We start from the raw sequence: 27,452 nt of genomic DNA, 5'->3' as shown, positions 1-27,452 counted from the left end.
TGTTTATTTGTCCTCAGACCTGTGTAACGCCGCCACGAAGATCCAGGCGTCGTTCCGCGGTCATCAGGCGCGCAAAGTCACCCAGGCGGAGAAGGACAAAGAACTACAGGATTTGCAAGATAAGGTTAGTTGTCATCGGCATCTTTATCATAGTATCATTATTATTATGATCAACATCATCATTGTGATCGTCAACATCATTATCATCACTTATGTGGATATATATTTTGTAGGATAGGTGCATATTACGATGACGAAGCGTGTTGTAGATGTTTTTTTTTGCTTGTTTACGTATATACTGACGAAGCCTTCGTCGGGGATCTGACATCTGTCTTGATATGATTTTAATTGTGTTTTTAATAAATGCTTTATTGTGTAATCAATATTTTCCTTAAGGTGTCGTTTGATAAATTCAATGCCATATGATAAAATACATTAACATGATGGAAAGTAAGCTAAGTAAGAATTATTTATAAAATTATTTTTTAATGTTCTTTGTCATATTTATAGAAAGTTTAAAATATCATTCAAAAACACAAAAAATACAAATATAAATGTTTATATCTTAGCAGTATTATTTTTTGCCTATAAATAACAAAAATAACTGGATTAGTGGAAAGTAATTTTAAGGATGCCTTTTTACTCGTGTTTGTCCCAAAAATACCCCGAGGATTTGAGTTAACTCCGAAATGTTGCTGAAATAAGAAACGGACTGAAATCACAGTAATATTAAAACCAGTATATTAGTTGAACATAAACGCTTTGATAAAAAATAATTCAGTAATTATATTGAATGGTATTTTTTTTCACTAATGGCGAAGTAATGAAGAAGAATTGAAAAGAAATAATAGTTTAACTAGTAAACCCTGATAAAATATGTGTCTAACCATGAATTTTCTATACACGGAACACCGGTGTTCCGGGAATGTGGCAAGAGTACACGGAGTCGGAGCCAACACGTAGGTGCACTTTGAAATGAAATTGCTGCCATATCTAATCATTATTGTTAAATCAACGATTTCCATGATTAAAATAAGCTTTTAAGTACCACATCCGACAGTTACTTAAAAACCCTAATTGTCCTTCTGTTATCTCTTAGACAGAACTTTAGAGTTCTTTTGTTCCATCTTCCAATAGTTCCATGGAAGTCAGTAACCATGGGATCAAATTCATTTCTAGAAACTAGCTTAGGTTAAGATATATTTTCGGTTCAGACTAGTCCTGCATTCTTGCTGCAGCATTGCAACATTACCTACTGCATGTATACAAATAATACAAATCGTGTAATATTCGTATCGTAAGAAAATATAAAAAATAACATTTTGAGGAACATATATGGAATTTCATATTTGCGGCAGTAATGTATTTTCGGGCGTTTTGCAGTCCAAACTTGTTAATACTGCTTTCCCTGATTAAACTGTGCAGTCGTTTAAAAATTTACCCCAGCTTAGAAGTAAATCCTTTGTATTAGTAATGACTTTTGTTTCTTCGCGTCTTCATCCCATTGCATTATTAAATTTTACAAACTGCCTTTATCCTTAACAGGATTAAAATAGTCTGCGCAAATAAGGACTTCATTTCTGACACAATAACATCATTATTTTCGAGTAAGCGTTCAAAATCAGCAGTATTATCTACGTTTACTTATAGGCGAAGGCTTCACCTAAAGATCTCCACATACTCCTGAACATCGTTTTGATTAAACCGCATAAATCTTCTATGATCCTGATGATCTTCTTACTACGTTATCCCGTACGAACTAAATTTATTGAAAGAAACTCGAATTTCCTTGTTAGAAATAACAATTAAATTTGTTTAGAAATTTACATAGAAAAAACCATTGCCTCATGTGCTAAAACTACTATACAACAAAGATTTTATGGCATTTTGTACAACAGTTACATAATAAGGGCTCTTAAAATTCAGGAGCCAAACTTACAAAAGGAGACAGTTTTAAGACCTAATTATGCAGGTACCGTTGCACGCCATATTTTTTACTAAGACGACAGCAAACACGTAAAATGATAAATAGGGTAAATCAATTTTATTTGTAGATCCTTGATGTTACCCTTAAGAGGCTGTCAATACCAAATGTCCTTGAAATTGATGTTACTTAAACAGTTTTTTAAGAAAAACTATTTGTTTTAGTCAAGTAAGAAAAATATATGTTCATATTAATTATATTTCAAAGACCGTGGTTGTACTCGATACACGATTGAACGAAATCGGCTCGATAGAAAATAATTGCAAAGATTGGTCTTAAAATCACAATTAAACGGTTTTATGTCTTTATTGTTTTGACTTATGGGTCTGCAATTAAAATCACAATTTCAAAACATATCTAAATCGTTATTGAGTAAAATATTGCACTAATAATCCTTTTTTTTTATATTTTTCTTATTATTCCCTTGCCCAGGCCCTGTAACATGCGACAGTGCTATCTCATTTACTCCGATACAAATAGACAGTGTGCGCGCTTGAGGTATTGACAGCCTCTTAAAAAATACATCAGTTATACTACTGGTTGTACTACATTGTATGAATATTAATTAGATGAATGCTAAGCAGTTTTATTATGATCCTTTTAGACAAAAGATGCCGCGCTTCAAATGAACTTGATTTATATATCACTGTCAGTCATTTAATGGACAGATAGAAATGCTGGAGTAGATAAAAATGCATGCATAACATGATTACATAAAGTAGGTACTCTAGATATAAAATCGATTGAACAATACCACGAATCGCCCTGAAAGTTATCTCTTCTCACCAATCTGAGAATATTGCTGTACAAATCCATTGATAACACGAGCACCAAGTCCATAGGGATAAAACCAGGTTCATCCCAAACCAGGCAACTAAATTTCTAAACAATTTGTCTAAAAGCCCGTATCAGCCGCCAATCATTGCCCAGGGGATATCTGCGAAACACAACACACCACTCTATAGTGAATGAGATTAATGGCTGGCCGTTTTTGGTGGAATCACCCGGTGGCCAGGAATTCATTGTAGGATTCATTCCTGTGATTAAAGGTTGTGATTATTTGATTAAGATTACTATTTTTGTGTAAAACTGTTTTTTTTTAACCCGCAGGTACATTCTACAAGCTTTTGTTTAATTTACAATGTTAGTATCTCTTAACATTCTCTCTTCATTAACATGTATAATATTAATTGACAGATAGGAAGATATTACAAATTAAACGGGTTTTATAGTTAAATTTACGTAGTTTATTCTTATTGGCATATTAAAATCTACCTTTTTTAAATTTGTATGATAATCGTTAACTTTTGTTATAAAAGACGCTGGTTTTCCCAAACATTTTTGACCAAAAAACGGTATGAATATTTAAACAACTTACATACGAAAAGTATTCTTAGATCTCAAGATTGCTTCTTGAATTGGCGAGAAAAACCTGTTGATCGCCTGTTATTACTTACAAGCAATTTAGTCTCCGTTTGCTCGTGTTCATCGTGACTGATGATTTTGGTCCGTGGTTGTTGCTTAGCTTATTACTTTTCCTTTTTTTAGTAGAATAACTATCAAAATTTATCTTAGAATTTATTAGTTTCTGAAGGTCGATTCCGATTTAAAAAATCGTCTTGGTGATTGACGCGCATCTCACATACGTCTTTCAATTCATTTTGGTTGCACCAACCAGTGTCAGTGATATACAAGGTCGTAAATAAGATCGAACCATAACAAGTTTTTAAATCTCGGACCGAATCTAACTTTAAGATACGTCAAAAATTTCCTAAGGTTACGATATGCATTGGATATCTAATCCATATCATATCCCTATCATCTCGTATCCGTATTATTAGCAAAAGTTTGACGTATCTTAAAATTCTAATCGTGCCGTCTGAAGAATATGAGATCGCAATGCAACCCTTGATAAATTGCAAAACTTTGAATTTATCTGTAATACTTAATAAATAATGCCTAATGATAAAAACGGCCTAATCTTCTTAAACGATTCGTTAAGACTTCAGTTGGAAAGTATATAACCGTATAAATACTTAGCGAAGTTCCACAGACACTTACCTTAATTGAGGATAACTTAATTTGAACTGCTTTGTGTATTTCTATTTAACTTAATTTTGCACCTGGGATTTGAAGTTGTTTTCCATGTTTCGTTTATGAGAATAGACAACTTTGGTTGTTAAGAATTTGTTTTGAGTATGACATATGTAAATACTTCTTAGAGTAAATTGAAAACGTCTCAAAATACGTTTTTATGGATGTAATTTTTATAGATAAATTAGAAAATACTAGGAGGAAAATTAGATAACCATATTTTGTAGTGACTTTTGTAGAAACCAAGCGATAAATTAGAATGAACTTCCAGGATTGAGATTAATTTAATATGAGACAAAGAGCTTTAATGTTCTGTGCCTAACTGTCATATTTAATCACACAATCTTCTAGCCACAGTCGGTACCTGTTTTTACTTGAGCTAAAAAATACTTTAGTACACATTTTCACCCTTTCATCTACAACGAAAGTAAGCAACAGATGGAAATTAAAAACCTTACCACGAAACAATTAAAAACAAAGCTTCACGAATGGTTGAAAATTTTATCCTGAATGAATGAATGATTTTATTGCGTATATGGTAATTCAAATTATACAAGCAAATACAATTGTATATTACAAAATAGTTCCACTGAACACATAATAGTACAACCTGCGCTGAAACCGACGGCACTCTAAAATAAATTTAAAACACTGGTTTTTTCTCTGTCACACACAGATATACAGACACACCCATTATGTATATGCAGTAAGCGGTAAAGCTAGGTTATTTTATTACTTAAATGGGCTAATAAAATATTTTAACAATTACATCCCACTTGTTAACTTGAAATTGAACTTGATAAAAGGAATAAATTATGGTTGTTTTCAGATTGTTTGACAAATATTTTTCCAATAATTATCAAGGTATTCAACCCCAATTTTAATTGGACTTTTTCTTTACAGGAAGACATAGAAAAGATCGACCTCACCGATCCCGACCTGAACAAGGCAGCCACTAAAATACAGGCCTCTTTCCGCGGCCACAAAGTCCGCAAGGACGTCCCCAACTAAGGTGACCACGAGTCTCTGACTTCAAGTCACGGCTTTACTTTCTCCTGAACCACAGCGTCTTCAAAACTCTCTTCGACGAGCTTTTGTGTAGCTTTAACGTCCTATTGTAGATGAATTTCAGATAATAACTGGAAGGTCAATTTCAGTTTTCTGGCCAGTAGCTTACGTATTCTATGTATCTTAGTTTTTATTCGCTTTAGGAATTTTTATAAATCAAATAATGCAATCACTGAATCATACATACTGAATACGAAGAATACTCGAAAAGGGGTTTGAATTAAGGGAAATGATAAAAAAGTAACTTAGTCTAATAAATATCGATAGAGTACAATCATTTTACGGTTTTTACTGTTTTTTGAGCTTAAATCCTACAAAGCATTCTACCTATACTACAGCAGCATTGAAACAATTATATATTCTTTATATTTCGAGTATTTTACTCTCATCTTTGTAAAAACCTTCAGATATTGACCTTCAGGTTCAGTAGGATATTTATTGGTAAATAAATATTTGGGGACAATACACAAATCGACCTAGTCCCAAACTACGTAAAGTTTGTACTGTGTAAGCGTAATGTTAAAAGAAAGCTTGTAGAACGAGGGATTTTGATTATTTTTTTGTTATTTGGGTGGTTGGAGTCAGAGAGCCGTTTACTAGTTATATAATGAGTAATTGTGAACGATATGTCAATTCGTTACTCATATGTATCACTATGTCAATTTTTACCCTTATACTATCTTTGACATTGAGTTGACGTGTCTCATAAATACCAAAAAGTAGAATTAAATCGGAATGAATTGAACTATTTATAATAAATTATGTAATATTAGGACCTCTAACTGTCCCGTCTTTTCTTACTAAACTTTTGGTAACACTACTTCGCGAAACGATATTGAACTTCATGCATTTTGCTTTCTTTTATAACATTCCAGTTCTTTCAATGTTTGTTGAAGATATAAGATTTTATTTTAGAATAATGTAGCGTAAGATATTTAAATAGTTTTAGCGAGAGACAAACTGCTTTCTTTCTGTTAAGATTATTAACACTTTTTAATATATTTGGTTTAACAATTTGTTATTCCATTTTCAATTCTTATTGTTATTATGTTTATCTGTTCTCATCGTATTTCTATTCCGCTGATTGTTCCTGTAAATTGCTGGAAAACATTAGGATTTTTGTTAAATAAAATATTTAATATTCGCCTATAAATAATATGTGTTAGTGTTTTATTTAGTATTATTTCCTATACAGGGGTCGGCAAACTTTTGAGAAGAAAAGTCAGTAAAAATCACAGACAAGCTTTAGGAAGCTCAGTGCCGCAAATGTTGTTTTTATTGGTCTTAGAATTCAATGTTTAATTTTCATGAAAAGCCGGACTCGCTCTATTTGCCGACCCCTGCCTAAACCTAACCTAACCAAAAGTGGTCCTACTTTAATATTCTAAAACTCTAAAAATTCTACACATGTTTGTAATTTAGGTATGGAGCGAATTCATACCCACTAGGTATAAGTACCAACATTTGGCTCAGCTCAGATTCGTATAATACAATATCAGGCCCCAATCGTATTTCCGATTGAGCAAGCACAAGATATGGATGGGCTGAATCTGAATAAGTCTACATAGAATATCGGTATATATCGATATATCGTTAATGCCCCAATACACATGCTGTCGATTTATTGGGACAACTATTCGAGGGTCACAAAGCCGCCTTATTTACAGCACTAGTTTTCTTTCCTCAAATGTTTTCACTGTTATACATTTGTGCAAAAAGAAAACCCTATGTTTCATTTCGGTATTATTTTGGTTTTCAAAAATCATACGTATATCACAAGTGATATTTCTCTCTCTTTTTGTCCAGTACACAAAACAAAAAAAAACGCGGTATGTCTGTCCTTATGGTCATCAACCATTATGGATTCCCAAAAAGTACAAAAAACTGCAAAATAAAACTATGGAGGATGTGTTTAAAAGAAAGAGTCATTAAGCTTATTTTGAGTATCACATACTTTATTTATATACCTCATTTCCTACATTTGACATGGCTTCTACAGTGTGTCGCTGATCTTGGGGCTTTAAATGTAAGGCTAGATTCTACTCACCAAACTAAGCAACTTTTGTTTTACAATTTCTTAAAAAAATGCTATTTGTTAATTTAATTATTTTCATACAAAGTAAATGTGATTTTCAATGTACGTAATCCGATGTTAACTTGACATCGTAACTAATACATGTTTATCTTTAAGAGACGTCAAATGTCAAATGAATGTCATGTCAAGTTCATTAGAATCTAACAATTAAATGATTATCTAATTTACTCTTATTATTGTTTTGAAGGCAATTTTTAGGAAAAGAAAAGTAAAAGCAACATTTTTTGTGAGTGACTTAATTAATTGTTAGAAGTAAGTACAATAAAAATCTAACACTAAATCGAACAGCTCCTATTTATCAGTTAAACACTAAGACTCACTCTCGGTTTCTTCTTGAAATTTCAACATGCCTGCCCTCTCGTCGCATGCAAGTTGCATATCGTCTTAAGATTGTTCTGTGAACAGATCGTAAACTAGCCAAACGAATCTTACCAAAACTGGCAATGATCTTTTCTTGTACTTGAGAGAGGATGGTCAGTAAAATAATTTAAAACTGTCGTGGAATCGTAATGGCAAAGGGTTGTTGCCCACTGCTTCCAGCGTATTTCCGGTAATCGGTAGGCCATCTCTTATTCGTTGAACAGCATTCACTATTACACGAGAGAGGCATCCACAGCCTACGATTGGGAAACCGTTCTCGATAAAATCTGAGAGCTCCGGCTCCATTTCCTCGTGTTTCCCCGTACAACAACACCATATCAGTTAATTTTGCCGCAGTAAACGGTTGATTCGGCATTTTGTATTTATTGAATAAAATAATTTGACAGAAATATGTCAACGGTATTTTTTATTGCCAATGTCAACTTTCTGTTTTTAACAGGTTTTTAAGCAAGTTGTAAGGCTACAAGAAGGCCAAACACAACGATAGTCCTCTTTATTCCATGTTAGAAAGAAAAGTTTGTAAGCGGAATTGAAAATTATCAATGAAAGGCCCCCGTACCAAGGTATTAAGGTAATCTCACCCTCGTACAACGAAATGACGATATTATCGCAAAATCCAATACACTGACTTAACCATTAAACTTTGAGGACTAATAAAGTATCTAATTTTCATTTATTTTTAAATGCCCCAAAACAAAATTAGATCGATTTGACGAGTAGAATCTAGCCTTACATTTAAAGCCCCAAGATCGGCGACACACTGTATACAACGCCATTTCGATCTAAATATTCTGCATGTCACTGTAATATTTCCTGTGAAAATCAGGACTTTGTATGTTTGTAATTTCTTTTCTATCTTCATTTACACTCTTGATCAGTTCATTGGGTTTTACGCTTATTACAGTATCTCTATCAAGGGTAGTTTTTGTATATCTTGTACAATCTTGGTTTTCTTCATTGGTTCCTTGATTTGAAGGATATGAAATGGTATAGTATTCCTTATTTCCATTGTAGTTTCCGAGTGGATTATAGCCGTTACTATAATAATTATCAATATAGTCCTCGTATCCTGTATATACGTTTCTATTTCCGTTGTGATTGTAATTTTGTCCATTGTACCAGTTGTATGCATTTTCTTGAGTATTTGGACGTCGTAATAAATCTTCTTTATACATATGTTCTTTTATTTCGATTTGATTTTCATCTAAAAATATGATTATAAACTATTTATGCTTTTCAGAAATTAAGATGGTATTGACAATTTAAGCAAATCTTAAACTAGAAGATTAACAATAATAAGATTAAGTTTTATATCAATTCCAAGTCTCAAGAAATTTAACACATCACATACCGCTCGAACTACAAAGCATACCAAACTATAGAAATACCTACCTTCTTTCTACAAAATATTCTTATGCGTTGTACTGTAAAACGTTGTAGGATACATATGTGAATAGGAATTCATTCAATCGTGTTTTAATTTATCGCCACTCGTTGCGAATTTCCCACTTTTTGCACTTGTATCGTAATGTTCTATTAATTTATCACAAAGACCACAAAGTGTTCCACTGATAAGTGAAATTTAGAATAATATTTGAATTATCGTGTTAAATGTTTTGATTTGCCTTTCATTTTAATTGTATATTTTAACGAGCGCTATTATAAAAAGTAATACAGGAAGTAACCACAATACCATTTTTTTATGTTAGACATAAGGAAATAAAAATATATGGGTATAATTTAAAATAAAATACAAAAAATAATCATATCGTTCCATTACAAATTATATTGCATTGATCGCATACTAACGAGTAAAATATTCATCCAGAAGAAAAAAAACTTACCAACAATTAAAAAACAGTTAAGTATAAATTACCTTTTGATGTGGTTATTGCTCTGTCACCATCATGGTCCGATATATCGCCAGCTTGCCTTCTTGTATTTATGAACAATGGTTTCGGTGCTTTGATTTCTGTTGTACGAGTATCTTCATGATCGCCAGTTATCGGTTTATTAACAAAAATATGAAAGACGGATTCTTTTTTTGTAGTCTTATTTCTTGGTTCAACATACTTTACAACCACTTTCGTATTTTTAGTTAATAGCTGTTCGTGTTTTTTGGGAGAAACAATGTCAACCGTTTCATTTGTTTCGATGTCATTTATTGGTAAAACTGTTTTTGCATTCTCAGTTATGAGCTGCTCACCTTTCGTATGATTTGTAGGTTTTTTAAGAGAAACAATGTCAACCGTTTCTTTTGTTTCGATGTAATTTGTGGGTTCAATATGCTTCAAAACTATTTTTGTATTCTTAGTTACGAGCTGGTCATTTTCCGAATGTTTTGTAGGTTTTTTAAGAGAAACAATATTCATCGTTTCTTTTGTTTCGATGTCATTTATTGGTTCAATATACCTCAACAGTGTATTTGCATTAGTAACAGATGGTTCATCTTTCAAAGGTTTGATACCATTTGCTTCAACATTGTGTTTTATTTCATTTTGCTTGGCTATTTCATCCACCAATTGTCTAATTTTTTCAATTCCTTTTGTATTATTTTTATTATGAGCAATAGTTGCTATATCGATAAGTATGTTATTAACATCTCTTGGTTCATTTCTTTCATTAGTTGGAACCTTAATTTTATCTGTAGATTCTGGAACAATGTTTTCTTTTGGCTCTATTGTCTGACTACTTAAGGTTTTTCCATTATTATGTTTTGTATTTTGATTGTCACTTTCAGGACCACTTTTCGTCACATTCGTTTTGAATTCCCAGTTTACCTACAGAATTGCATAATATACCTATATTTATTTACTATACACTAACTACACTACTTTTATTGACAAATAAATTTGCATGAATATCTAATATCATAAAATCATTGAAAACCACATTAGAGTTTTCAAATAAGTGAATAAAAATAAATGTGTGTATATTTCATTTGTAACTTCGGCAAAATTGAAAAAAAATATTTATTCTATTAATGGGAATGATTGTAAAGTAAATTTAATTTGTTTACCTCTTTAGTTTCATCACACAAAATCCCATGAAATTGATGCAATACAACCAAACATGTCCAAACTACCATCCCATACATGATGGCCCCCACAACTGATATTTAAACTAAATATACCATTCTTATCAATGTTTAGAAATCATTACTATAAAATCAATTATGAAAGGACAAAGTATAAACATTAAAGGTGTTATTATCGTAGCTATATTTAAACAAAAATGTATCTAATGTATGTGGCCGTTATAAATTAAGTTCTTGCGTGGTGGCAATCAAGTATGTGGCCCACCTGATAATCGGTCACCGTAGTCTATGGACGCATGCAACTCCAGGAGTAAACCAAACCTTTCTTATCATAGGAAAGATTAAGCTAGCTTTCTCAGAAACATTAAGACAGTTAACATTTAATAACATAATAGAAATTCAAGATGGGGTAACATGGATTTAGGTAAGTATATACCTAAGATTTGAAAACTTTATAAACATCTACATGTTGGTCTATTAAATAACTTAGAAAACTAGAAGTAACACAGTAAAGGAAGTTTCTAAGAATTTCTAGGAAATGTCCCATGGCACTCTCTTCTAATCGATAAACAGGATACAAAGGAGAATAATAAACTCATTGTATAGAATGAATTTAGGCCATAAAGCTATAAAAAGTGTCAACAAGAAGCGCCAACGCGTAATAAAGTTCCACCAGAGCTGTGAACGGCAGCGCGACCACGGCGGCGAACCGACGGATGCTGCGATTACTATCTTACTAAATAAGGTATAAAAGGTAGGTTTGTACACCTTACGCTACGGTGCTCTTTGTCGGTAAAAAGCATACAAAACAGAATAAAACACTCATCGTACAAAGTGAATTTATACCACAAAGCTGTAAAAAGTGTTCACAAGATGCGCAACCGCGGGGTGCCGTTCCACAAGAGCTGTGAACGGCAGCGCGACCACGGCTGCTGTAATTATCTTATTAATTTAGGTATAAACGGTAAGTATATATAGCTTACGCTAATTGACGCCTTCTGTCGGTAAACATGATGAAAAATAGAATAAAACACTCATTGTACAAAGTAAATTTATATCATAAAGCTATAAAAAGTGTTAACGGGGTGAGTCAACGCGGGGTGCAGTGCCACTAGAGATAGAGCTATGAACAGCAGCGCAACTACGGCTGCTAACCGACTGACGCTGCGATAATTATCTTACTAATTTAGGTATAAATGGTACGTATGTATACTTCACGCTTTGTAGCGCCCTCTGTCGGTAAACAGGATACAAAACAGAATAAAACACTCGTTGTACAAAGTGAATTTATACTATAAAGCTATAAAAAGTGTCAACAAGATGCGGCAACGTGGGGTACAGTTCTACCAGAACTATGAACGGCAGAGCGACCACGGCTGCTAACTGACTGATACTGCTATAATTATCTTACTAATTTAGGTGTAAATTGTTGTTACCTTACGATCAGTGGCGCCCTCTGTCGGTAAACATGATAAAAAATAGAATAAAACACTCATTGTAAAAAGTGAATTTATATCATAAAGCTATAAAAAGTGTTAAGGAGATGAGCCAACGCGGGGTACAGTTCCACCAGAGCTGTGAACGCCAGCGCGACCACGGCTGCCAAACGACTGATGCTTTTGATCAGCTCTAACCTGCAAAATAAAAATGTTTAAGAGGAAAGTTGACGACTGCGCACTACCGCTTTTCCATAAAAACGATCCCCATTTTCCTCTCTGGATATTAACAGTATACAGAATATTTATACATCATTTTGATGTATATTAACCACACCTTTGTCCCTTCGTTAGATTTTTTATAATTACAATAAGAATTAAGAGCTTCCAATAATTTGTATGAATTTGTATTATATCAATATTCAGAGACGAATATTAGCTTCTGCCTGTGAGCCTGCTACTTCATCCGTGTATACTTTACCCTAATCATTACTCCTGTACTCAATTGAATCGCTAAAATTCTAACAAATGTCAATCGGTCATTTGGAAGCATTTTTCTCCAAGCAAAAACGGAGATATTTGCTCCACCTGATTAGTTAGAATAGGACTACATATCTGATGTCGACAATAGTTATACCTAAACTAAAATCAACCATACCTAAAAAAATATCAAGCTGACTGCATGCGATACGATTTAAAAAAAAACATTTATTGCAAGCCTTGGGGCTCATAATCATTTTTGAAATGTCTTATTTATACAATAAATATAAAATTAAAATGTGGACTAAAATTGGTATAAATAAAACAATATTAAAAAAATACAATGCAAAATTTCCAAATATCAATCCTATCCCAGTCTTAATTACATGCCTGACACAGCACTGCACGATGAAGGACAGTCCAGTCTGTTCGCGATCATCGCTAGGACTGTGTTGGGGCTGGCTCGCACCCGCTGGACCAGGGACGCAGCGCGCAGTCGGATAGTGGTATGAAAACGCGCCGTGGGGCGTTTTTATTCGTAAGTATACCTGCTAGGAACTGGCAGAGATTTCCGGAGCGACTGGTGAAAGATGGTGACCGGTGGCGTAACCTGGAAAGAAGAGACGTCCTTGTAGTACCTAATAAAAGTATCTAGGCATAAGTAATCTAAAATGATTTTTTTTGTATCTAACATTGTAATAGGCAGATCGCCGGGGTGGAGGGGTTGAATCACTTAAACACCGTATGCAGGTTAACAGCTCTAATCTCTTCCAGCTTGTACACTTTAATCCCTAAATACTTACTATTCTATCATTATATATAATTATTGTACGTGACAGAAGAGGAAATCCCTTATCGAGTGGAGGCGCAAGATCTATATTAAATGTGCTGATCACTCAATATGCACGTACGTGCCAATATGAGTGTCTGCCTATCGCAACATACCTATTTCCAGCAAAAAAAACGCCATCGACAGACGGGCGGAAACCGAAGTCAGTAATTGTTTCGTGAACCCGGTATAGATCACATATCGTCAATGTTAAGAAAGAACCCGTATCTGAATTTTTCAATTTATTCGTTTATTTTCGAATTTAACTAATAAAAATACACCTCGTATGGTGCACAAACTCCAACGTCGCTATCGAATAAATTTACACTAGGGGCTCTGGACTGTTCTACCTCAAAGATTCAATGATAGTTCAGAACATCAAGCGATTCCTCGGCTGTATTCTAGACCCGTCCCTATTAAAAAACGAAAGTACAATGATTTGCAATCTCTAAAGCCGATTTTGCCAAAAGACTTTCATATCATATCATATCATTTATTCCATTGAAATCATGTTCATTTGTACATTTTGGTCTTAAATATAGTCAAGTAGGTACATGATACCCTGCTAGGGTGTACAATTTAGGATTTAAATTTATAAATTATAATTTACATTAATTTCTAGAAATAATTAAATGTCAAAACAAGTTCATGCATTTTACCCGATCTTTTTTTACGGAGACACGTTGTTATTTAAGTTCGTCTACTGACCAAGAGAGTCTATTTTGTTAATTAAATAAACATAGAATAGTACATTACGATACAAGTGCGAAAAATAGGAAATTCGAAACGAGTGGCGATAAATTAAAACACGACCGAAGGGAGTGTTTTAAATCGACACGAGTTGCGAATTACCTATTCGCACATGTATCGTACAACGTTTTACAGTACATATGGCCCTTTAAATGTTCGACACAGTAACGTAATATGCTACTTCTCGCACTAGTGCTATAAAGTAGCCCCATATGTACTGTAAACATACATTTCATTTCATTTTGTACCATAAAATTTGAAGCAAAATTATCGTAACTTATCAACTTTCAGTCAATACTAAACCAAAAATCTTGTATCTTACGAATAACTGTAAATTTAATAAAAAGTGTTTGCGTGTGTTTTTTGAATATTTGTAAAATTAATCACTGGCTATCAAAGTATCTCAATGAAACTAACAAGAACATATTTATTATTATGATCTCTTTATTTATCTTGGGTCTTAGGTTAGGCATTTTATATACGATTATAAAAGTAAAATACAAAAAATCATACAAATTACATATAAACACATTATAAAAACCTAACCTAGTGTGCCGCCAGCAGCGGGGCAGGGCCTAAGCTGCCGGTGGTCAGGGCCGCAGAGAGAGGAACCGCCGGACTATCTGCGGTTATTATTATTAATAATACTTTATTTCGGACATCACAAATCACTATGTTAGTATTGACAATACAAATTATATTTAAGTAATAATACTGTATTTACTATAAAACCTAAATAATTAAAGAAAATTATGTATCTCAGTAGTATAAAAGGCTAGTAGATTATCGTAGTTATCCTTTCCACTGTATCGCGGCGTCACGTGATTGGTCAATTTCACTATAGTTGACAGCGTTTGCTTATGAATATTATAGTTGAGTTGGGAGCCCATACATGAAAAGTACGCAATTACATATTGATATACGAAATCATAATTCAACAAGTAGAAAAAATATAAGCATGCTTATTTGCCTATAATGTATAAGAATCATGCACCGTATTTTAAAATTCCAACGAATACAAATTAAAGAAAGTTTTAAAAGTGCAGTTCGTGGAGTGTATCCGTCGTTAGCATTAAACCGTGGTTCTGTAGCAAAGCTGTATAAGCCAGGGCTTGTAGCTCGGACCCGGGTAAGCTGTTGCACATAGGAACACTTAAAACAGTAGAGGAACGTGGGCGTTTTATTCTACAGATATGGGGCAATGCCGAATGTCCATAATTGACCCACTCCATTCGTTTGTTTGTTTGGCCCAGCCGTATGTAATTCCTATAATTGAATCCTTAACTACTAATTATTTATGCAAATAAATGTCGTGTTAGAACTATTATTACTTTATAATTATTACTGTGTTTAATTTATGGGAAAATTGCAACGAAATTAAGCAAATATTTCAATTAGTTTTAGCTTAATACCCATTAAACTCCGCTAGTCGCTTGGCACTAGTGTCACTAGTAATGGCGTGATTTCTAAGATGGTGATGAGTGAAACCATGATATCTCGTTGTAACGTAGTAAAACAGCTGCGTTCGCGATTACCCAGCGTTTGTGTTTATCCGGCCTTCCCCTTGTCTTAAGTTGTAGTGGACTATAAAAAGAGGATGATAACAATCTTATTAATGGTCAAAGAGGATACCTATGACGAAGGCCGTGAGAAGTGGAGGAAGGAAAGGTTGGATAGAGAAACCCAGGGGCAGGACCTGAGAAGCAGCAAATAAGATATGAGAGACACTGGAGAGTGGATTGGCAAAGATCTAATCAGTTTTAACAAAATGTTCATGGGTCCTCGGTAAGTAAGACGTAAGTATAGAAGCAGGTAAACGTGCATGAACTAGGAGGCAGTACAGAAGCCCCCTCTCCCGATTTAAACCACAAGATTGTAGGCCAGAAGACTCTCCGACGTGCAAGGGAGCGTTCGTGAACGGTAAGGGGGCAGCATATTATTAGGGCGCGGGGGGGGGGGGGGGGTTATATTAGCGTAAAGTATCAATGTCAACTTTAAGTTATCAAAGATACCGTTACAAATTGACTGACCTTTCAAAATGTCTTTCCCTTCCGATTCAAATAATATAATATTAATATGCTTATTTTGTTTATCTTTGTTATTTTTATTTTTTATTACATACATGGAAAACCAACAGCTTTAAACATTTCTATAAGATACAATAGAAATACAGAGCCAATTACAGGTTCTCACTTATAAAAAAATAAATATAACAAAGATCAATATAATATAGTTCAGTTACACACACAAGTGTCTACAGCACAAGCCAAGGTTAGTGTGTACAGCCAGCTGCAGAACTACTAACTAGACACTAGACACATAAGGAATGGAATTCATTCATAAAGTAGCCATGCACCTCCACCACCGACCGCAAAAAAATTAACGAAAATACAAAATATACGAAAATACAAATTTACCTAGGAAACCGACGTGCCTATGTAATTACATAGTATTTGTAAGTTGTTATGGAAAATATACGCTACAAAATATTACATTTATCTTTAAAAAGTTACAACTGAAAAGTTGAAAGTACGTCAGTAAGTCAGTATGAGAATTAAAAATTTTGAAAAAACCCACGGCGGTTAAAACTTAGTTGAAAAAGGATGCACAAATAAATGTTTACTGCAGAGCCTTCTGGTGAGTTGTCACCGTAACACCTATCTAAGAACATGCACCAATCAAACCCGAACCCATCACTGAAAACCGCATCAAAATAGGACTAGTAGTTTTTAAGAAATATGGCAACATTGGTTTGCAACAACATCCTCTCACCCCAAACGCATATATCGTCTCCGTTCCGTCGTGGGTAAAAATACTGTTCAACATCTGTGAGCTACGCTGGTGTTTGCTGTCACCGCCCTGATGAAGTGGGCAGCGTCGCGTCCACAACTATCTCAGTAAATACGAGCACTAACCTACAAGGTCTTAAGACTTTGACCCTAATTAACTGAGGACTTTTAGAGCGAGTAATAAACTCCAGACGGGGTGGTGCGAGGGGAGGTGTTTTAGTTCTTTATAGTACAGACTTACATTTTGAACTGACTTGCGACCCGATCCGAAATTTATTAAGTTTTTGGCAAAAATTTCATTTTTGGTACAAGCTTTTATCGTTGACTGTACTTTTCTTTCCACAGGCAACTAATACTCATCAAGCCAATTCTAAAAACCCCAAACACAATTAGGTTACGTTGTTTTATCACAGAATTCCTGTGTCCACCTCTTGTCTCCATCATCAGATCAGCTCGATGGTACCATAATATTGCATTGTCACCCGACTTACATATGTATGCAAATTTTGCTCATGCTCAATCGGAAACCGGGAAGTGGATCAAATTTAACTTGCAAGATTTGATTACAAACAGACAATGGTGAGGTCATAAAAGCTTGTAAAATACGTCAAAATTTTTCGATACATTGGATATGTCAGTGTCAAAAGTGACGTTTTTTTTGAAGAAACGTCATTTTTGACACTGACATATCTAATCTATATCGTATCTTTACCGAATGTTTGACGTATCTTAAAGTTCGCATCGGGCCAATGATGATTGCGAATCTCTCTAAACTACAATGTTACAACTGGAAACAATGTAATGTACTTAATCTTCTTCTTCCTCGCGTTGTCCCGGCATTTGCCACGGCTCATGGGAGCCTGGGGTCCGCTTGACAACTAATCCTAAGATTTGGCGTAGGCACTAGTTTTTACGAAAGCGACTGCCATCAGACCTTCCAACCCAGAGGATAAACTAGGCCTTGTTGGGATTAGTCCGGTTTCCTCACGATGTTTTCCTTCACCGAAAAGCGACTGGTAAATATCAAATGATATTTCGTACATAAGTTCCGAAAAACTCATTGGTACGAGCCGGGGTTTGAACCCGCGACCTCCGGATTGCAAGTCGCACGCTCTTACCGCTAGGCCACCAGCGCTTCCCTAGGCCACCAGCGCTTCCCATGTAATGTAATGTACTTAATAAATTAATTTAAAATTTGTGGTAAAAACAGATCCGACAACGAAGATAATAATGCTCAGTAATAATTACTTATCCAAAATAGAACTTAAAAAAAGGCCTTTCTCGGTAAAAAAGTAAGTAGTTGTAAGTTATGTACAAAAACATTCTGAAATCCAGTGCAACTGAAATAAGTTAAACAGGTATTCAAATACTGACAAATTACTGTATTTTCAAATTCCTTATTGTAATTTAAATCAGTGCATATTAGTTATATTTAAGTCAACACTTTAAGAAGGACTAGAACGGTCCGGGCCCGGGAGAGGCGTCCGAAACTTCATCTCCTCCAGATGTGTTTTCAAATCTGAAATTGCAAAGCAACTTTCCTGGCAGTCACGCACAGACACACCCACTCACACACCCACTCACTCACACACAAACACACTAAATTCCCATAAAGGCAAGCAAACTAATAGGCTCGCACGCTTATGTATTGCATGTAATATTTACGTAATAAATACAAATTAAAATATTGTCATAGGAAAGTAGGAAATTTAATTTGTTCTTAGAGTGATGGCGTAACGTGACGTACGCGTTTGCGTTAAGTCTCATTTTGTATGGGATTGTGAGTTTCCAAAACGTTCCGCTTGACGCGCTGTGTCTAAATCCCATACTAAATGACTTAACGCAAACGCGTACGTCACGTTTCGAAATCGAATAAATGTACACTAGGGGCTCTGTTATTGGCTATGCTTAGTACTCATGTTTTTTATATATTATTCATTGCAAACGCTGTAGAACTTCTCAATAAATAAATTAAATTAAACTTCGTTTTTTTTTAATGACTGGTGATCGTTGATCAAGTGATGAACACGTAAATATAGACTATAGAACACGGAATTATCGGACGCCTCAGCTCGGACCCGGGCCGTCCTAGCATGAGTCGTCCTTTATTGTGCCACTGTATGACGAGATATATTCTGATATCTTTATATGTTTATACTTGAGCTATTGTTGCGAGTTTCAGCAAAACACAAACAACAAACAAAGTACATCGGGTGAGTTCCGTAAGTGAAACAGAATCTAAGCTTGAGGGGAAATTCATGAGCGGCAGTGAGAGCGTCTTTATGAGAATGATTACTGATAACGGCCTGCCCTTATATTGTACTCACACTGTAGTCACTATGAAGTTTGAAGCGGTATTTAGTATTGTTTGTTATTGGTAGGATACTTTCGCTTGCATGTATTGGTGTGCGTGAGATGAACTGGCTCATGTCAAAGTCGTATTATATTATTATCATTAACACGTATAAGAAAAGGCGACTTTCACCAAGATTTTAATAATAGCACCGTTAGCAGCGGTATTATGGTCTCATTTTTATCACCTGTCATGCCGTACGTCACTTTTGCGCTTACATACTTGATAAAGACCCGAGCAGCTTAGCCCTACAGTATCATTTAATTGTCACCATGCCTGTCACGTTCTAACAAGTAACAAGTGATAAAAATGGAACCATGCCGCCACCGCTGTCTGTCGATTGTCAAAACACCGTCTAGGCGCCGCTGTTATATAACTGTTAGACACAGCCAAAAATAATAACCGGTTTCTGGTTACACTTCAAAACTATTATGCGCATTAAAAAGTAACGTAATGTATTAAAAATGAATTAGGTTTAAAAAAGTGCTTTTATCTGAAGTGTTAATGGTCCTCTTTGCTCTTTGTTACATATTGCAATTTAATGGATGACTGTCATTGGCCTTCTTTTATGTAAGCATTTATATGTTTAGTAATATTTACGGCTGTTGTTATCCTGAATACCAATAAAATAAATAAATAAAATAAGGCCGAATCAGATTAATGCAGTTGTAAAAAAGTGTTAAGCTATTTCTTATAAATTGAACCAAGCCACAAGGCACTGGAAGAGAAGTTACCTGAAAAACTATCCCTGGCTCGATTTGCGAAGGAACGTAGCCGGTCGAGCACGGCTGCAAACCATTAACACTGCTTAGAGTAGGGTCTTTATCTAGTCAATTTGTGCAAGAATGTCCAATATTTATTATTTATTTATTTCATGATAAAAATTACACCATAAATTTGCACGTGTTAAAATTATGTTTCACTTCTCAAAACATTACAAGAAATGTTTCTCCCAATAAAAATCGTCATGTATAAAGAAAAATATCTGGGAGACCGAGCTTTGCTCGGAAAACATACAAAAACTCAAAACTGCGCGTTTTCTCAGAGATAAGACCTTAGCAAGATCGATTTTTCGCCCCCGAAAACCTCCGTATAGCAAATGTCATATAAAATATAAATATATATACAATAATTGCTCGTTTAAAGGTATAAATATATAAGATGTATCATTCAAAGCACGGAATAAGTAATATTATTTTATGTCGTGGGCCCTCGCAGATACGCTTGGTTCCTATCAGATACCTATCAGAATATATTGTGTAATCGCCCTCAAGAGCTACACACACACACACACGCACGCACGCACGCACGCACGCACGCACGCACGCACGCACGCACGCACGCACGCACGCACGCACGCACGCACGCACGCACGCACGCACACACGCACACACACACACACACACACACACAGACACACACACAACGGAGAAGCTTCATCCTGCCTCGTCCCGAATTACGTCGCGCGACTGTCGATCTACTGATTTTATCTTTATTTTATGTTTGTGTGTAACCTTATAGTTTAGTAAAAACGTCATCTTAAAGTTAAAATTAGGAGAATTACATTTTGCAAGCAAATCATATTAAGGATAATAGATATGGTTAATATACATCAAATTGCGTAATTTTTTTTCTATAAATGGGGACTACGTTTTTAAGCAGAAACGGTCGTCCCCTTTTGTCTTGTAGTGTTTTTTTATACTATGTCGGTGGCAAGCAAGCATACGGCTCGCCTGGTGGTAAGCAGTCTCCATAGCCTATGGGCACAACCCCGTTGCCGACCCTAACACTCCGCACCCTCTTTGAGCTCTGGCAACCTTACTCACCGGACAAATACAACTTAACACTACGAGTAGGGTCTAGTGTTATTTGACTGAGGTCTTCTGTAAGGTGGAGGTACTTCTCCAATTGGGCTCTGCTCTAGATCTGGAATGACATATGTACGCTGTACCGCACACAAGGCGTGATGACATTCACAATGCCCAATGCCTATACCTCTCTTTTGACCGTAGTTTAAGGACATGCCCGGGTCCATCATTATCGTTAAAAACGAGAAGAAGAAGAAGAAGAGTATATCATAAATTATAATATGTGTGTAAGAAGTTGGTGTATAGTGAGGAAGACTAAGATACATACTTGAAGAGTATCATGGGTTGATTCGAAGGTGCAGTGAGTACTCCGTGATGTAGGCTAGGACATAGAGAAATACGGACTTAATGCAACATACAAATATTCATCTCTGTTTTTGTCACTACACTCAAAAATATATATAACTCCGTATAAGATAAAGTCTAAGAAAAAAACGTGCCTCGAAAAATCAAGAAAAAATTGTGCTCGAATAGATGGCCATATACCTTTGGCCTATACTCGAGTAGATCACGACACCGTTTGATATTTAACACATATCAGTGAAAGAACATGGGTCAAAAAGCCATATGTCATTCTAAAAGTTTTAGTCCTATGTCGAAAAATGGCAGGAAATTTAGGTCACTGCCAAATTTACTTTGACAATACGCCTCTATACTAAATTCTCTTTGCTACACTGTAGTTAATGTGTGTCTGTGTGTCTGTGTGTGTTTTTTTTAAAACAGATTAAGGTTAAAAAAAAAATTGTGATTTTTAATTTTAGGATACGAATCATCATCATTATGTGTGTGTTTATTTTAAAACCGAATTTTATGCATTGCCATTTCAAATATTGTATCTCTTTCCATTATTTTCCGCGTATGACGTAATTTATAAAATCTAAGATACCCCACAACAATCGATCAACCCGTGACGTGTTAATAATTTGGGTCCCACCACAAAACGACGCACACAAAAACCTCATTGTGATACGTGGAGATTTGAACGCTTTTGTCTAAGCACAGTTACCAAATTACCTTTACAAACTCCTATCTATTTTAGTTATATCATTCAAAAAGTAACCTTATTACAAAAGGAATAGGATTAATAGTCGGTTGGGGTTGAACAAAGTGTAAAAAGGTTCTTAAATAGTAAAGGGGAAATTAACAGAGTCACGTGAACTGGTAAAAAGTGGATTAACAAGTTAGGCTATTGTCCTTTGTAACGGAATTTAAATGAAGTTAGTAGAATAATTACTTCCACATTAAAAACTGTCTACTCCTTTTATTTATTTATCCAAATCAATACAAAGATGGTCGGTTCTTTATCTTTTGTCACCATGCCTGTCACGTTCTAACAAGTATGTAAGTACAAAAGTGACGCATGACATGGCAGGTGATAACAATGCGACCATGATACCGCTGCTGTGATATACACAGCGAAATATTTTACTACAAGGATAACGACTTTCATTATACAAAATGGGATGTATCAAATCGACAGAATGCCATTTGGGATATTTTATGCACCACCACATTACGAATCTTTTAAGGGTTTCGTGCGATCTCAAACAGTGTCAGGCTCATTCACCAATAATAATGTGCAAGTTACGGAAGATTTTTTGAAGTGAAAACTTCTTTAGCGGCGCTGTGCACTTTTTGTGAAGGGGAAAAAAATGTTAAACACGCGAAAGGTCACGTGACCGACAGATTCGACAGATTGAAAATTTGTAAGACGGACACGTGACCTGATCGAAAAACTGTTACAATGTCATAGAATTGTTAGTTCTGAAGTGTTATATTTTTTAATGTTATATAAATTGTCATGTTTGTGTACGATAAATGAATATTGTATTTTATAGTACCTACTTTTATACTGATAATTAAAGCAATTCATGCAAAATTATTCCCTAACCATTCCAAAAAATAAAAAATGCACAACGATAATATTCAAGTTTTCACTTCTGCCGGCACTCCCGGAGTGCAACCAGTTGTTTTTTTTTTAATACTACGTCGGTGGCAAACAATCATACCGCCCGCCTCATGGTAAGCAGTCTCCGTAGCCTAAAACACCAAAATTTCACGAGGAAATTCTCATGCTAGTTTCAACTTACAAGGAAAGGTACCCAACTGTCCGGTTCCGATTACATTTATATTTATATATGTTATAGAGTAGTCTAAAATAACGGACACGTATTTTTTTTTAGCTGCCCAAACTCAACCTATTGGGAGAAATTATCCTCCAAAGTACTAAAAAGTTACTAAATCTTCTAACTCCTATAGAAAGTGATGCTCAAGCAACTTGCTAGTTAATGGCTTGTTTGAGTATATGTTTGAGAACAGGAAAACATAATGTACACGTGTTTTGTTATATCTGCTTAAACTCAAGTTTTCCTAAAAAAACACACGTCTTTATGTGTAACTTTAGCGATAAGATATTATAAAACTTCGAATGTCGATTTTTTTAGGAAAAAATGAGTTTTAGCAACATTATAACAAAACACGCGCTCATTATTTTCTGCTGCTTTCAAACATATACTCAAACCAGCCATTAACTAGCAATTTGCTTGAGCATCACTTTCTATAGGAGTTAGAAGATGTAGTCATTTTTTAGTTACTTTGGAGGACAATTTCTCCCAATAGGTTGAGTTTGGGCAGCTAAAAAAAAATACGTGTATATTATTTTAGACTACTCTATAACATATATAAATATAAATGTAATCGGAACCGGACAGTTCCTTGTTAGACAGTTCCCGTCCAGCTTGGCTCCCATTTTCTTTCGTATATGATATCTACTTCAGTTCCTTGAAATACAGTATCTAACAAACTTGCTCTTTCAGGGATAGTACAACCAACAAATCGACTATAAAAATACTATTCTTTATTATATTGTAGTCATGTTCATAATTCATAATACATTAAGTATTACAATTTGAGGATAGTTAGGTATAAAATCGTGTTGTTCACGACGACTCGTGTCTAAGACTCGTATTGCCATGTCCTTAAAGCTTAGTTTTGACTAAATTGCGCGTCATCGTGGATGATACGAACTTTACATGACATCCTGTAACGGCACTCAATATTTCTTAAGTCTAGATAAGTACATGCATTTTATATTCATAGTATGAAATCTACAGGGCGACATCGGAGACGTAATCAGAAATTACTTCAGCCGGGGGAATTGATGCCTATTTCATAGGTAGTTACAAGAAACAAACGTTGTCTTATTTTGTTAATTTTATATTTTATCGTGGTGTATGTAATATAAAATATCAAGTTTGTTTATAAATTTAGTAAAAATATAAAATAATGATGGTAAATGTTAATTAATTTCCAGGTTAATTTATATGTAAATAGATTCAAATTATAAGCAATATGGTCAATATTAATTAACTACAATGTCATTTTAGATAATGCACGATGTATGCACTACCATCCTATCAGTAGCAGGGCAAGACCAAAATTTTACGTGGGCAAGGTACATTTAGCGAGGCCCTCTGGTGGCGCAAGAAATAACGAAAATTTTTACGTTGTGTCCGAGTTATACTTATTTGAGGCGCGAGGCCCCTCGGACCGCGCAGCCGGTGGGCTACGGCGCCCACGCCAAACGCCGCCTCTGCATCCTATTAACAATTACCGAGTAATCAGTAAACTGTATCGGAGACGCGTCGTCGCCATTTGATCAGGGGGCCTAGTTATGTGACAGTCATACATCGACAAAGACCAATGTTTTTTGTTATCGGGATGAGTGATGCTAAATAGTTACGAGGCATGCATTATTAAAGTATCGATTGGCGTTCTCTAGAAACGATTGTCATCTTAGATAGGCCCCCAGGGTGCGTACCGTGCCAATCGTTGTCGCTCCGTGGCGAACGAAACGCAACTGTCACTGTCGCACTAATACGGAAAAGTGATAAAGAGGGATCACTACGCTACGTTACGGAGCGTTAACGATTGGCACGTTGGCTAAGCACCCTGTTGTGATTATACAAGGAGTATTCCAGAATGTCATTTACGAACGATACTTATTTCACGACCAGTTTGGCCTAGTGGATATTGACCCGGGTTCAAATCCTGGCAAGGGCATTTATTCGTGTGATGAGCATGGATATTTGTTCCTGAGTCATGGGTGTTTTCTATGTATTTAAGTATTTATAAATATTTATATACTATATATATCGTTGTCTAAGTACCCTCAATACAAGCCTTATTGAGCTTACTGTGGGACATAGTCAATTTGTGTAATTAGTAGTCCTAAAATATAATTTTTTTTATTTTAATTCTGCTAAAAAGCCTAATTTTAACTCTTGATACTTGATCTGCTTAAATATTTCATTGTGAAAAGTTATATCGATCCGAGTCCGGGCCGACGCTTCCGATGCTTCGTTTTCTATGATTGGTGATCACGTGAAACTGAAGTTTCGGACGCCTAGGCCCGGGCCCGGGCCGTTTTAACCTGAGTCATTCTTATTGTGCAGTAGTGGGTTCAGTGAACAACAAGTTTGCGATAATCGCGTAGTCGCGTTGTATTAGGACGACGTCTAAGTATATCAATCTTGAGGCCTTTCTTTACCAACTTTTTCTATCGATGAATATTGTTCAGTTTTAAATGATATTATTTATTTTACTTTTTACTTGTTGACATTTTTAGATTTTTTTCTTAAATAATACATAGTTATTGTAAAAAATTCTAGGGGACCCTAGCGACATCTACTGTAAGAACGTTACACTTCTTAGACGGCTACCGCAGTTCCAAGTCATATTGGAAATTCACCAGTATCGATGTGCTACCCATACTAAATTAACACTTCCACTTTTAAATTTATTCTAAGCGCAATGTAATATAATATTCTTATTGAAGAAATAATGATCATGATGATCGATGCGGTTAGTTAGTAGATCTATTCATTGAAAATCTAAAACGCTCCATTAATCATTTGTAACTACTTTTACACAAAACCGATTAATTTTTCTTGGTGATATCAGGCACGCAAAGCCGTTCGCTCAGCAAGCTGTTTACGGAGAAGGATCTGAACTTGCGCCTTAAATAATTCTACCTACTATTCTCATAAAAGGAAAGAGTAAGCGATATTTTGATGGAATGTTTCTAAGAAGAGTATAGATAATTTACCTGCTCAGTGACCGTCATCTCTGATTTGACGTCAGCATGGATAGGCTGTACATTCTTGGACACTATGTCTAGACTTCCTCCGACGACGTCGCGACGGTGCCGTGACTGAAATTATTAATTTATGCAGGTGTAATTAAACACAACAATTTTATGTCATTATCGAAGCGCTGGTTGCCGGAGTGGTGCTAGCGGTAAGAGCGTGCAGGTTTTCGGAATTTATGTATGAAATATCATTTGATATTTACCAGTCGCTTTTCGGTGAAGGAAAACATCGTGAGGAAACCGAACTAATCCCAATAAGGCCTAGTTTTCCCTCTGGGTTGGAAGGTCAGATGGCAGTCGCGTTAGTCAAAACTAGTGGTGCCACAATATATTGCGAACAAATTTCTGAAAAAAAAATCTAATAACTGTTAAAAAAATTCTAATCACTGACAGCGCACTTATCTTCGTCAATAACGTCTAAGTTAATGTCATGTCCTTGTGCCACCCTAGCGCCACCGGAGAGATTTCGAACTATTATTAACAGCTGCAAGGTGGACACTTTCGCAACAGTTTTCCCATAAGAGATTGTTCTCCTTACCTCTACCCTCCATAGAATAGGCATTGGCTTCAGAACGAAATTGACATGTTGTAGCAAGTCCTTCTTCAATAAGAACACCACCACCACCACACCACAATTGGTTCGTCTGTGTATTACGTAAATTATAAAATAAAACTCGTTTAACTTACTGGTCTGGTAAAATATCCATTAGTTATACAAATTATGGCGTTTATTACAAAAACTAAGATCCAAGTTTTCATATTGTTTCACAACATACTCTTGGTTCGAAAAATAAGTTATAATAAAAAGCAATTTAAGTCATAAAACTTTTAGGTCGATCGAGAACTGTACGAAGTTACACGATGGCATTTTTTAGAGTTGCGTAGGGATCGATTTTAATATTTGACGACCACTTGCCATCAGATATATCGTAGCGGCCAAAGTGCTCACAAATATCTGAACACGCGTCTATTGTCAAGGCGTTAGAGTACGTGTTTTGCAACGAACAAGTACAGAAAAATATTAATAATTAATGAATTATTACTTAATGCATGTCATTAAGATGTTATTTATGATATGTATTATTATTGGATATTTATGAATAAATTGTGTATTAAACAATTATAGTAATGCTTTTTTT

The 27,452-nt window shown here is 35.1% G+C and overlaps 3 protein-coding genes and 1 long non-coding RNA gene across 8 annotated transcripts in view; 2 read left to right on the top strand and 2 right to left on the bottom strand.

The window, feature by feature from the left end:
- LOC133531230 (sperm surface protein Sp17) overlaps positions 1–6,304 on the top strand; it is a 364,739-nt gene extending 358,435 nt beyond the window's left edge. For all 4 annotated transcript variants that reach the window (XM_061869382.1, XM_061869383.1, XM_061869386.1 and 1 more), the window contains 2 exons: positions 18–124; positions 4,982–6,304. In XM_061869382.1, the coding sequence (XP_061725366.1) occupies positions 18–124; positions 4,982–5,089 (215 nt within the window). In that variant the 3' untranslated portion in view covers positions 5,090–6,304. The remainder of the gene's footprint in view (positions 1–17; positions 125–4,981) is intronic.
- Positions 1–27,452, top strand: part of LOC133531232 (uncharacterized) — a 452,362-nt gene that overhangs the window by 313,311 nt on the left and 111,599 nt on the right. The gene's annotated exons all lie outside the window — the stretch shown is intronic.
- LOC133531070 (reticulocyte-binding protein homolog 2a-like) lies at positions 8,392–10,994 on the bottom strand. Its single transcript, XM_061869166.1, has 2 exons — positions 10,642–10,994; positions 8,392–10,402 (listed from the first exon to the last, which is right to left on the bottom strand). Exons 1-2 carry the CDS (start codon positions 10,717–10,719, stop codon positions 9,473–9,475), a joined length of 1,008 nt encoding a protein of 335 aa, XP_061725150.1. The 5' UTR covers positions 10,720–10,994; the 3' UTR covers positions 8,392–9,472.
- On the bottom strand, positions 12,155–27,282 carry LOC133531072 (uncharacterized). 2 transcript variants are annotated; one of them, XM_061869167.1, is made up of 5 exons: positions 27,001–27,282; positions 26,272–26,376; positions 21,433–21,486; positions 13,124–13,185; positions 12,155–12,293 (listed from the first exon to the last, which is right to left on the bottom strand). In XM_061869167.1, the coding sequence occupies exons 1-5, from the start codon at positions 27,070–27,072 to the stop codon at positions 12,170–12,172; spliced, it is 417 nt and encodes a 138-aa protein (XP_061725151.1). In that variant the 5' UTR covers positions 27,073–27,282; the 3' UTR covers positions 12,155–12,169. The 2 variants fall into 2 exon arrangements, with proteins under 2 accessions (XP_061725151.1, XP_061725152.1); XM_061869168.1 differs by lacking the exon at positions 21,433–21,486.

The sequence above is a fragment of the Cydia pomonella genome, chromosome 24 (assembly GCF_033807575.1).
Source record: "Cydia pomonella isolate Wapato2018A chromosome 24, ilCydPomo1, whole genome shotgun sequence".
NCBI classification, from domain to species: Eukaryota; Metazoa; Arthropoda; class Insecta; order Lepidoptera; family Tortricidae; genus Cydia; species Cydia pomonella.
The sequence above is the reverse complement of the archived record's forward strand: the minus strand, read 5'-3'. Positions and strand labels throughout refer to the sequence as shown.